Source organism: Typopeltis vanoorti, chromosome 22 (genome assembly GCF_054136105.1).
Source record: "Typopeltis vanoorti isolate ZY-2024b chromosome 22, IOZ_Tvanoo_1.0, whole genome shotgun sequence".
NCBI lineage: Eukaryota > Metazoa > Arthropoda > Arachnida > Uropygi > Thelyphonidae > Typopeltis > Typopeltis vanoorti.
Window position 1 is genome coordinate 6,831,320 of NC_143570.1, and position 12,326 is coordinate 6,843,645.

The window sequence follows — 12,326 nt, forward strand, 5'->3', positions numbered from 1 at the left end:
CTTCTTTTGTGCATCAATTGCCTTCTTTAATGACTCAAGAATATCTTCCACTCTTTCTTTAGTAGAATTTTTGTGAGACCATAAAGGCACAAAAAAAAAGTATGATTGTATAATTTCCCATTTTGATGTTTGCTCACATCACTCGACTTAATGACCTCTCATTCATGAATATTATCTTTGTGTTTTGTATATAATATTATAACTATCCCTTCCTTTCCCTGATTATTATTGCCTGAATATAATATTTTGTAATTTTTATTTAGAATGCCACTGTTTTTGGCACCTTTTTTTCAGTAACAGCAATTATATTGATGTGGTACTTTTTTTTAAAATTCTTCCAGTTCCACTTTTATTCCATTAATAATTCTTATGTTTATGGTGTATACCTTGAATTCTGCATGTCTTATAAGATTAATATCAAACAGAATGAATTCCGTAAGAGATTCTCTTGATAAATTTATCTAAAATAAGATGTAATTCAGTTCAGATGTATTCATAATATGTATGATAAAAAAGTTACTCATTTTATTCACCGTGCATGAGTTCACATTTGCAAGTAAACCCCTGTGATGATAACATGCAATGGTTGCTCATACAAGAAGTCTGATGTGTGAGTAAGGTGAACACAGTAACTACAGTAAAAGTTGTTGGAAAGATCTTGAAAATATCCGAATTTGACAATAGATAATTCTATTAGAAATATTTCATACATAAAAAGAAGAGCTTTTCAGATTTACCAGCTGTTATGTAATGATCATAACTAGCACAGCTGCTAGAGAAATAACGAAACTTTAGAACTTGTTGCAGAATTTTTATGTTTGAAGTCTTTCATATAGAAAAAAATGCATTACAAGTTATCAACTGTTAAAACTAATTACAGCACAGCTGTTAAGAAGAAGATATGGTAAGTTGTGTTTTTAATGTTGTTTGTATTTTCTTAGTAGTGTTTTGTATAGAAAGAAAAATAAAGTTGTGAACTTGAAAAAACATAAGGAAGGAAGAAAAAAAGTGAAGATGATTGGTTTACTTTTAAATTTTACAAATAAAATTGCAAGTGTTTTCTGTGATTCTTTTAAAAGAAATGCCAGTATGCTCAAATTTTGAATCTTTCAATTTTCTTATTATGGATAAGAATGCTGCAGTTTGTTGTAGAGGGTGCATTTCCTCAGCAGAAAAAAATTTTGCACTGTCAAACACCATCAGAAAACTTTGCTGTTATTCAAACTGCAAAGCTAATTTTAATTGTTTTAAAGGATGTCATGTAGCAAAGGATGAATTTCATAAGCTAGTCAAGTATGAGAACTGTTTTAAATTACACAAAGTGGGTTCCAAGGTAGGTTTCTGGTCTAACATACACAATTCACAGCAATTTTAAAACACCTGGATGACAGATAGCACCACCTATGGGGAGCTTAGTCTACCAGTTTCAACTCTCAACGTGCGTCATTCAGTTGGAGGCACTCGTTTGACTAATATGTGGCACTTGAGGACCATGCTGTGATAAAGTTTTTCATCAAAGAAGGGCTTTCTCCAAGTGCTATCAACCAGTGATTGGATGGTGTTTATGGGCAAGCTTCTCCTTCATATTCCACTGTGAAGGAATAGGCTAAACAGTTTTGCCTAGGAAGAGAGAGCATTGAAGATGATCCTTGTGATGGTCGGCCTTTGGAAGTGATGACTGAGGAAAATGTCTCACTTGTTAAGGAGGAACTCAATGACGATGGCTGAAGCTCAAAGAAAGCTCAGCAAGGTTTGAGCTTTTTATAACAACCATCTTTTGTATCATTCATGAGAAGCTTCACGTGATGAAGGTCAGTGTAAGGTGGATGCCCAGACTTCTCTCTTCAGTTCAGAAGGAGCATCATGTGACCTTTTTCCACCAGTTTTTAAAGATTTGCCATATGAATCAGAAGTTTCGAAATCCATTATTACCGGGGATGAAACCACGGTCCTTTATTATGATCTTCTTTCCAAAAGGGAATCTATGGAGTGGTGAAAACCAGCCAAAGCACTGCTGAGAAAAGCCAAGGTCGCTTAGTCCATCAAGAAGATCATGGCAACAATCTTTTGGGACTGCCAGGGAATTCTCTTGATTGACTTCAAGGAAAGGATTACCACCATGAATGCAGAATATTATGCTTCACTCCTGAACAAACTGTGCAATGTCATAAAGGAGAAGAGACGAGGAATGCTGAGTCATGGTATTCGCCTGCTTCGTGACAATGCTCCAGTCCCATACGGATATTGTTACGAAGGCTTTTTTCTCAAAGGTCTTTCTTCAAAACTGAAGAAAGACCTTTGAGGAAGAAAATTTGCATATTACAATGAGGTGAAAGATGCAGTTTTAGGCCATTTTGTAGACAAAAGTACAGACTGCTTTTTCAAGGGCATTGAAATGTTAATTCAACGATGTGAAAAGTGTTGAAGTAAAAGGAGATTATGTTGAAAAGTGACACGGTTGTTTTCTTTCTATCACCTCTAAAAGTTAGTCAGGCTGAAACTTATGGAACCACCCTCGTGTGTGTGTGTGTGTGTGTATATATATATAATATTCATCCAAGCTTGATTTGTATCCTCAGCCTTAAGTAAAAGGTTGGTCATATTCCACTAAATCGAGCCGTATCCAAGGGCTGTGGAAATACCTTCTGAATAAGTTTCAGCCTGAAATAGCAGCCTTTTGCATCTGCCCAGTTTTTAATCCATCTAACTCGAGTGCTTCTAGATGTTTTTTCAATGTTTTGGGGATGGTGCCTATTATTATGGGAACAAGTTTTGGTTTTTTTTGCCAAATTTGTTCAACTTCGACCTGCAACTCATGATATTTTGTAATTTTTTCAGTTTCTTTTTTGTTAATTCAGCTATCTCCTGGTACTGATATTTCGATAAACTGAACACCCTTGTTTTCACTTTTTTTTCAACCATTGTTATTTCGGGTGTATTATATTCCAACCTTTTGTCAGTCTGGATTTTGAAATCCCAGAGTATTTTAGCTTTATCATTCTCAATCACTTTTTGGTCAACTTTATGCTTCCAATAGTCTTTAGATACTTTAAACACATACTTTTTACATAAATACCAGTGAATTATCTTAGCTACATTATCATGCCTTTTACAGTACTCAATTTGTGTGATTTTGCTGCACCCACTTTTAACATGGTCTATTGTTTCTTCCTTGTTTGCACAATCTGCATTTATCGTCTTCTTGAATTTTTTGTATTTTTGCCTACATAATGTTGGTTTTAATGGCCTGTTTTTATGCTCCAAAAATTACCAACTCTGTTTCTTTTTTTAGTGCTCCATTTCTCATTGCTGGGTCAAGTTGCTGTCAGCACTGTCCTCAATGCTGTGAAGGTATTTTCCATGCAATGCCTTATTTTTCCATCTTTCAGTTTTCACTTTTTTCGTGGTTGGTCTTGTACTCCAATTTTGTGTCTATGTGTTTAAATAAATCCTATTTCCTTACCTCAATTAGAAATTTTTCTGTTGTTTGCTGCAGATAATCATTCGGATTTCGTTTTTCTTCTTCAACAACTTGCTTTACTTGTAATAATCCTCTACCTCCTTTTTTACGTGATAGGTAGAGCCTATCAGTGTCACCGTGAGGATTGAGGGCATGGTGAATTGTCATTAATTTTCGAGTTTTTCGGTCAAACTTCTCCAGCTCTAGCTGGGTCCATTCAACACTGCCTGCTGAATATCTCAGAACAGGTGTGGCTCAGGTGCTTTTATCAAATTTCCAGAATTAAGCATTGACTTGAGTAGTTTTCTTAGTCTCCTTGTGTATTCTGCTCAAGTTTTTTCTTTGATCTTATTGTGCAGAATTTCTGATGCTTCTAAAATTTCTAAATATTTGTAGCTATCTTTGAATTTTATTGCCTTGAATTTTATTGCTATTGAGCAGCTCAATTTTGTTCAGGTCTTCAAACTTTCCTCTTGTTATTCCAGCAATTGTGCATTTGGAAGCCAAAATCCATTGATTTTGACTGAATGCATGCACAGTATTAAGCAATGATCCAAGTTCATTCTCTGATTTTGCGTACAGCTTCAGATCATCCGTGTATAAAAGATGAGATTTCTTTGCAATTTTTTGTGCAGTTTGGTAACCATGAGTAGTTTTATTTAAAATTCTAGTTAAAGGGATCAATGACAAGATAAACAATAAAGGAGATAATGAGTCTTCTTGAAAGATACCCCCCCCTTTTTGTGTTTACCTTCCCAATTTCTTCTTTATTCAGAACCAATTGTTGTTTTCCAATTTGTACATTTTTGCTAATAATGAAAATGCTTTTTTATAATCTATCCAAGCCATACGAAGGCTGGTTTTCTGCATTTGCGGTTTTTCAGAATCATTTTTTGTTTTTTGTGCCTCTTGAATTTTTGCTGCTTTTTTGTTCAATTGGAAAAAGAGAATTTGTTTTAAGATAGCTGTATATTTTGTCAGCTAGTATGCCTGTGAGTTGGCAGGCAGGTTATTGGTCAGAAGTTTTCTGGCTGTGGACCTTTTTCTTTATCCTTTATGATCAAAAGTGTTTTGCCTGCTGTGAATTCATCTTTCCCAGGTGTCGACCAATTTTTTATCCTTTTAGCTTGCTTTTATACCATTTCAGTTGGTCCATTTTTCGTTCTTGAGATTCTTTCATAATTTGTTCAATCCACTTTGCCTTATTATTGTGCCTCTTAGGGTTGTCCCATAGGTTTTGCCAAAATTTAAGTGTATTTTCTTTGTCTGTAGTATTTATATTTATATTTTCTTTAAGATTATCATTCCTGTAGCAATCAATTTTCTTGTAAAATTGGTGCTGATTTGCATGAAACATCAAATTTTGCTTGTACTGTTCAATCCATGCACTGTATCTTCTTCTTTTAGCTGCAGCTGTAACTATTTTTTGCTTCAGATCCTCTAATACTTCCTTAATAGGTCATGCTCCAATATTATACCTCTTTATGAAGTTATTTCAGGTTTTCGTGTTTTTCAGCTTCTTTTTTTTAAGGTTTTTCAAATTGCTCACGTCTGCTCTAAGCTTAAGAATTTTATTCTCCAGTTGATGCTTCCACTTTGGTTTTTGAGCCTTACTGCTTTTGGGTTCACTAATTTTATAGCCTAATTCGTATGTTATAACGTAGGCTATTGAGTACATAACTTGATTCGTTTGTCCAATAGTTCCAGTAGGAATAGCCCTTGCAGCTTTATTGGCTTCTTGTAGAAGTTCCTTCAGTTTTTGTTGAGGTACTTGCCTCAATACTGGAAGCTTAACTCTTTCCAGTTTGTTGTTCATTTACTCGATAATTTTTGTGGCGAGTTCTTGTTCCTTCTCTGATAGATTCCATTCAACTATTTCTATATTTTGGACATTTTCAGCATTCTGTAAGTTGGAATCTTGTTCTTCTCCGTTCATGTTCTTGGTCAGTTCAGGGTCAGTACAGTCTCCTTTTATAGCTTGGGCTTTCAGTGCTTCAAGCTCAAGTTCACTATAAATATCTTGTATTTGATAATGAAGCTACACCGCTGCATCAGCCTTTTGAATGAAATTTCTGAATTTGGATGTGTAGTTCAAGCCAAAGTTGGAATGTTCGTTACTGAAATCCTCTGAGGGGTTTGAACAGTAGAAGTACTGCATGACTTGTTGATTTTCAGCCATGCTCTACTTTTTCGTAATGATTACTTTTGAGTTCTGCAGATCTTGCTCCTGTAGCCCACTTGTCACTGGATGTCCAGGAAACCTGACATCCAGTGCAGACCTTGGTAATCTTCATGACGACCGATGCAATATAGAGTTCAGATTTGTCTTCACCATTTTTAACTGGAGGTGGGCAGGTACCTGAGGAAGAAGGTAGACTCCCACTGCGTGAGATGGAAAAATAGGAAAAAATCACCCCTAGTCCTCGAATACTCTAATAGCATTGGGGGAGAGGAGCAAGATGAAAAGAAATACAGAGGGAGAGAAGAGTAGGGACCAGTCTACAGATAATATAGCAGGTGTATATTACATGAAATAAGGCGTGGTCCAGCTTCAGGTGCCTCGGGTTTGCCACGCCAGTACTCACTATAGTGAGCCCTTGAGGATATATATATATATCCGTCAATGAATTCTTTAAAAAGTAAGAACAAAAAGACTAAAAGACTGAAAAAGCTGATTTTATTTCTAAAGAGAAATATATGTATGTCCTTAAAACTTTTATTAGAAGTGCCGATGCAATCAAATTAACTAAATTTGTCCATTAAGATATGAATATTAGCTTTATTTATTTTTGACGTTTGAAGGTCTCAAAAGCAGTTGGTTAATCCTTGCATTTTGTGGCAATTATTAAAGATGTAAATTTTCTCGAAATAACAGAAAGGAGAGGATTATCATTAGCTATTTATATATGTATATCTAGAAGTTATCTAGTGTTTAGTTTCTGGGTATAGAAATTTGATATCACTCAGTCAGTAGGATTCAAATAACTATTCCAACTAAGAGAGAGAACACATTTTGTAATGGTGTAGTCTCGTCTCCTGATTACTTCAAGAAAACACATTTTTTACAGATGACAAAAGACTTTCTTCAAAATTATATGGAAATGATTCCTTTCATATTGAAAAAATGCTAAGAAACTGTTATTGAAAAAGAGGTGTTCATGTAGGTTAGTCACAAGTATATAAAAAATATTGATAAATTTTATATATGGTGTATTGTATATTTATTTATTTATTTATTTTTTTTTTTAGATTAGCTGTTGAGTATAGCAAGGAAGCAGTTTTTCTTCTCCAAAAAGAATTCAGTACTACAGGTGATTTTGTTCTGGGATTAAGTTTATCAATTTCTTATTTTTGGTTATATCAGTCGTCCCTTAAAGAACTACAACATGCTGCTCAAGTAAGGTTTTAATTTTCTTTATTTTTTCATTATACTAATATATGCATTTGAATAGACAGGCTTAGGTATTGTTGATTATTCATATCAGTACTTCATTGTATAAACAACACCAAGAGAAGAAAAAAAATTATTTATTGAACTTACTAATATTTTGGTTTTTTATCCTGCAGTTTCAGAGTACAAATCATCAAATTGTTTGTATATATATTCTCCCCAACCCCCACCCATAGCCAACTTCTATATGGAACATTTTGAAAACCACTCAACACAGCTGTACTTAAATCAATAGCTGGACTACACTATGTTGACAATGTCTTTGCTATTTGGCCTCATGGATTTAGATACATTGGATACATTTTTAGCTCATCTTAATGGCCATCATCCAAACATTAAATATAGAAAAAGATAATAACCATTGTCTTCCCTTTCTAGACACACTAGTAACATGACTATCCAGTGGCTCATTATCCTTTCCAATTTTTAGATAACCCACACATACAGGAAGGTTTTTACATAAACAATCATACCATCACCTATCTGAACAATATGGTATCCTCAAAACACTCGCACACAGAACCTGGGTTATTTGTTGAAATGAGACAGCCCTTGAAACTGAGCTCAGGTAGATTTGCAACACTTTTTTTTTTTTTTTTTTTAGCCAATGACTACAAATCCTACAAAATAGGTAAAATACTGCACATTCCTCCTACAACCAACACACAAGATCACATCAAAATCATTCCCATCCTTTATATTCTGAGTACATCAGAAAAGATAGCTAAAGTTTTCTGCAAATATAATCTCCATGCCACTTGAAGGCCACTCATTCAGCTAACTACTTTCATTCATCTCCTAAAGATCAACTTCATCCTTTTGCACTTCTTGGAGTGTATAGAGCTCCTTGTTGCCTGCAGTTTAGCCCACTTTAGACAGGTTGGAGATCAGTAACCATCTGCCTTGAAGAACACAAAAATTACATTCATTGTCAGCTGTATGGCAAGTCAGAATTGGCAGACCTTGCTCTTTATATGCCTTCATACAGAATTAAATGAAAGAAAACATTGGTTTACAAGACAATCACAACATCCATGCTCATGGCGGGATTCAAGCCCACAATCTTTTGGCTGGAGAGTGGACAACTAACCACTTGGCCAGCCAGGCTGGCATTTATGGTAGAAACAACACCAAGAGAAAAAATATAATTTCTTGAACTTACTAATATTTTACAGGTTTTCAACGAAGCATTTTCAGATCACAGATTATAAAGTTAGTTAGATTATAAAGCAGTATTTAAACACTGCTTTATAATCTAGCTAACTTTAGTTCATTGCAGAAACAATTCAGAAGGAGGATCCATTCCGATAATAGGGTAATCAATCCGTATTGTGGGATGAGTTGTTTATTATTATATGTCAGAAAAATTAGCTTTTCTTTTATGAAAATTCTAGTTTTTAAAGTGGTAACTACTTTGCTTGTATAACAGTTGGAAAATTTTACCTATGAAGCACGTGCTTTCGCATGTTGGTGACCAATTCATACATCCTTTATTTCTTTCTCCCCTTCAGCATGAATCGACTATTCTTGGCACAAAGCCAAGCGAAGCTCTAGCAAGTGTGGCATACTATAGTTAGCTTACATTTTGTGAAAATATCCATTTCATTCCAGATAATTTGATTTATTGGTTCACTTTTTTCCTCCAAGGTATTTCCACATTGATGTGGTGAGGGGGGCTTGCATGTTCTAATAACCCAGAGTCGGTCAGGTCTCATTTTGATAGGAGCCAGACTAAACAAGATACCCTGGAAGTGGACAACAGCACATTCCAGTACTTGCATGAGGCTGAAGATATGCACTGTCATGTCTTATGTCTGGACAGTTCTTTAATATGACTGAATCAGCATTATTGGTAATAGCTCTGTGGTAGAGAAGGCAAGGGGAAATCACTCTAATATTCTCACATGACAGCCATAGCTGCAATGAAAAATGTTAATAAGAGTGGGGCAGTCTGACAAACCGCTGAGAACCTATGACATTCAAAAAACTGATACCATTCCAGATAATTTGATTTATTGGTTCACTCTCCCCTCCCCCTTTCCCCATTTTCCCACAATCCAATTATGACCAAAAAGCACCAATCAAGGAAAATTACATGTATTGGTACTTGGATTGTACAAGGATTACTAAATACAGGCAAACTGGACATGAAGCGAAATAAAAAGACTAAACATCAGTATACTAGGAATCGTGGAAACACATTGGAAAAAAAAACAAGGGACACTTGACATCACAGCTAGGCAATACCATTTATTTTGCTGGACACGATTCTATAAACAGAAATGGAGTAGCATTAATTGTCAAAAAATGTATGTACAAATCATTGTTGAGCTATAACCCTATCAAGGATAGGATAATTTCCTTAAAGATTGGCTGTAATCCAATATTTATATTTATACCAATCAGCCTTACAAATTTACACCCCTACAAGTGATGCAAAGAAACCATTGATCTCTTCTACAGGGATCTGAATTTAGTCACAGATGCAATACCGAAAAGAGACATTTTGATCATTAAAGGTGATTTCAATGCAAAAGTTGGAAAAAGGATGGAATATCACAACAAGACAGTCCTTTATCACAAGACAGTTTTTTTATACATCGAGCCATACATCAAAGATTGAAGAACCTATATGCACATCAGTGGTGTCTGTGTGTGTATGTGTGTTGGATGCAGGTGAGGATTGAGAAAGAAGTTTATTGACATTTTTCTTGAAGAGCTTCAGGTTGTAGTTCTTTAGATATACTCCATGAGGAAGGCTGTTCCAGAGGATAGAGGCAGATGGAATAAAAGAGTAAGAGAAGAAGTAGGTTTAGTATGAGTTTGTAATTATACTGAAAAGGGATGCTGGACATCTGATGCTTTTGTTTTAACAGAAATTGGAGGAATGATGATTACCAATTTTCATACAAAATTTGATGTTAATATGCTGCTCCAAATTTCAATCACACATTTTTATGCCAGAGTTTACATAGAGATCGCTATTGTTTTTGCAATGGCTCTATCAGCTTGAGGTTTATGCGCACATTAGTTAAAAGATGTACAAAGGCAATTACTCATGTGACTCCAACCAAATCACCACACGGGCGACACCCCTTGTAAACCTGGAGATTAGGGTTGGGAATCTTCCATATGTCTGCCAGATGAGCATTGTCAAGACATTTTTAACTGTGCATTTATCCTGCATTTTTACATCTGGAGTGTCTTCCTGTTTTGTTTAATGTGGGGTTTTCAATACATTTCTATTTGCTATGATGTAGTGGGCACCATATAAATATCACTGCAATTCCTGAAAGAATGTTCATTTAACTCTTCCATTGGATGGACAATAGATACTTATAAACTTTAGTATACATCCATGATATTTCCAGTCTGTTAAGATTTTCTCTTCTGCGTGACTTGCAGGGGTGGGCAAGAATAACAACTTCTTCTCCAGCTCTTTTAAACCTTCCAAAGTTTTAATAAGAAAGAAGTGGGTATCTGTTTATTAAAGTTTTTATATCTGTGGAAATATGTGTATGTTTCTTGAAGAAACAAAAACCTGAAATTATGGCATAGCATAAGTAACTGACCTGTGGAATCCTTTCACATTTAATAAGTCAGTGCAGAAGGAAGGCGATATGATTCTTCTTTAAGTGCTATTTCCTAACGGTGTTCAGTGACCACCTTTGCAAATTTACTTCTGTTTTTAGTGGTTCTGTGTTCAATTTTGTCCAGTTTTTTATATTGTCTAGCCATTATATTATTCTTCATCCAGGTTTTCTCTTTCCATTGATTTTACTCCCTAGTATTATCTGAAGAATGTTATATTTATGGTTTCTCATTAGATGTCCTAAGTAGGCAATTTTTCTTCTTTTCACAATATTGATTAATTCTCGATTTTTATTTATTCTTCTCAGGTGGTATGATTAGTGAAGTGTAACTGGTAAGTTTAATTTCTAGATTTTGGAAGAATTTGATGTCTTAAATCTCTGAAAGCTTTGGAAGCTGGTTATTTTCATTTTGTGTAGATGATAATTATATCAAATCTTCATTTGACAATCTGCAACCCTTTCCATTATATTTTTTATAATTTCTTCTCTTTTTAGACTTTGTTTCTGTTTTCAGTTTACCTTTTAATTTTTTTGATTAATTCATCCTCTCTTTTTGATGATCTTCTGGTTATTAAGTTCTTTTGGATGTCTTACTTGCTTTTCAGTTTTCTCTTCTATGATTTCTCCTTGCATAACAGTTTAATTTGTTTGCATTTAGTCTTTGTATCTGTTCACTTGTTATATACTAGTTTCATTATTATTAAATTTAACTAATGTTGTTCTATCCATATTTGACAGGGAAGATTGTGGAATTTTTGGGCTAATTTCTGTCTGATATTGTGATATTGTTGTACACCTTTTTTGTGATTTTACCAAGTATGCTTTGTTTGAAATTGTCCTCTTTACCAATTAGAAGATAAAGGAACTCTTCTTTATTCCTCTTCAACATACGAGGGTGGTCTGAAAAGTTCTCAGCCTAACAATGAAAAAACAAATTTATAATTTCAAAATTATTTTTATTTTTCAGCATAATCTCCCTTAAGACTAATACACTTATTCCAGCGATGCTCCAGTGCCATTATCCCGTCTGTAGTGGTTCTCAGTAAGATTTGAAAAATATCCCTCTACAGCTCAAAGGAAAATGCTGACCAACGAGGAAGAGTTTTAGTTTTGGGAAGAGATAGAAGTCAGAGGGAGCCAAATCTGGGAAATAGGGTGGATTTTCCAACAATTCATAGTGCAGATCCCTTAATTTTTTCATTGGCAAAAAACCTTTGTGGGCAGGTGCATTGGCTTGATGAAAGATGATTTTTTTTTCTTCTGCAAACCAGGTCTTTTCTCACTAATTTTTTTGTCTAGTCTGGTTAAGAGATCGGAATAATATTCCCCAGTTATTGTTTTACCCTTTTCAAGATAATAAACAAAATGCCTTTAGCATCCCAAAACGCCTATGCCATGACCTTTCCTATTGATGGAACCGACTCTTTGTCTTTGGCACTGAACAACTGGCTTCTGTCCACTGTTTTGACTAATGTTCGAATTCTAGTGTGTAATGGTGAATCCAAGTCTCATCCATAGTAATAAATCAATGTACAAAATCAGTTTTATTCCTGTTATAACGCTCCAAGCACTGTTCAGAGATTTTTATGCAGGTGCATTTTTGATCTGCTGTGAGCAATCATGGCACCCATCTTGCATAAAGTTTTTTCTTTTGAAATGCCTATAGTCTCAGCAATTTCACTCACTTTGACTCGCCGGTCATCCAATACCATATTGTGCACTTGATCAATGATTTCTGGTGGTGTTACACTTTTTGGACATCCTTCACATGGGTTATCTTCAAGGCTGGTACGGCCACATTTAAACTCGGCAGCTCATTTCT

The 12,326-nt window shown here is 34.9% G+C and overlaps 1 protein-coding gene across 1 annotated transcript in view; it reads left to right on the forward strand.

The window, feature by feature from the left end:
• Positions 1–12,326, forward strand: part of Sse (extra spindle pole bodies like 1, separase) — a 505,458-nt gene that overhangs the window by 207,821 nt on the left and 285,311 nt on the right. The window contains exon 9 of the mRNA XM_090412041.1: positions 6,710–6,857. Within this exon, the coding sequence (XP_090268167.1) occupies positions 6,710–6,857 (148 nt within the window). The remainder of the gene's footprint in view (positions 1–6,709; positions 6,858–12,326) is intronic.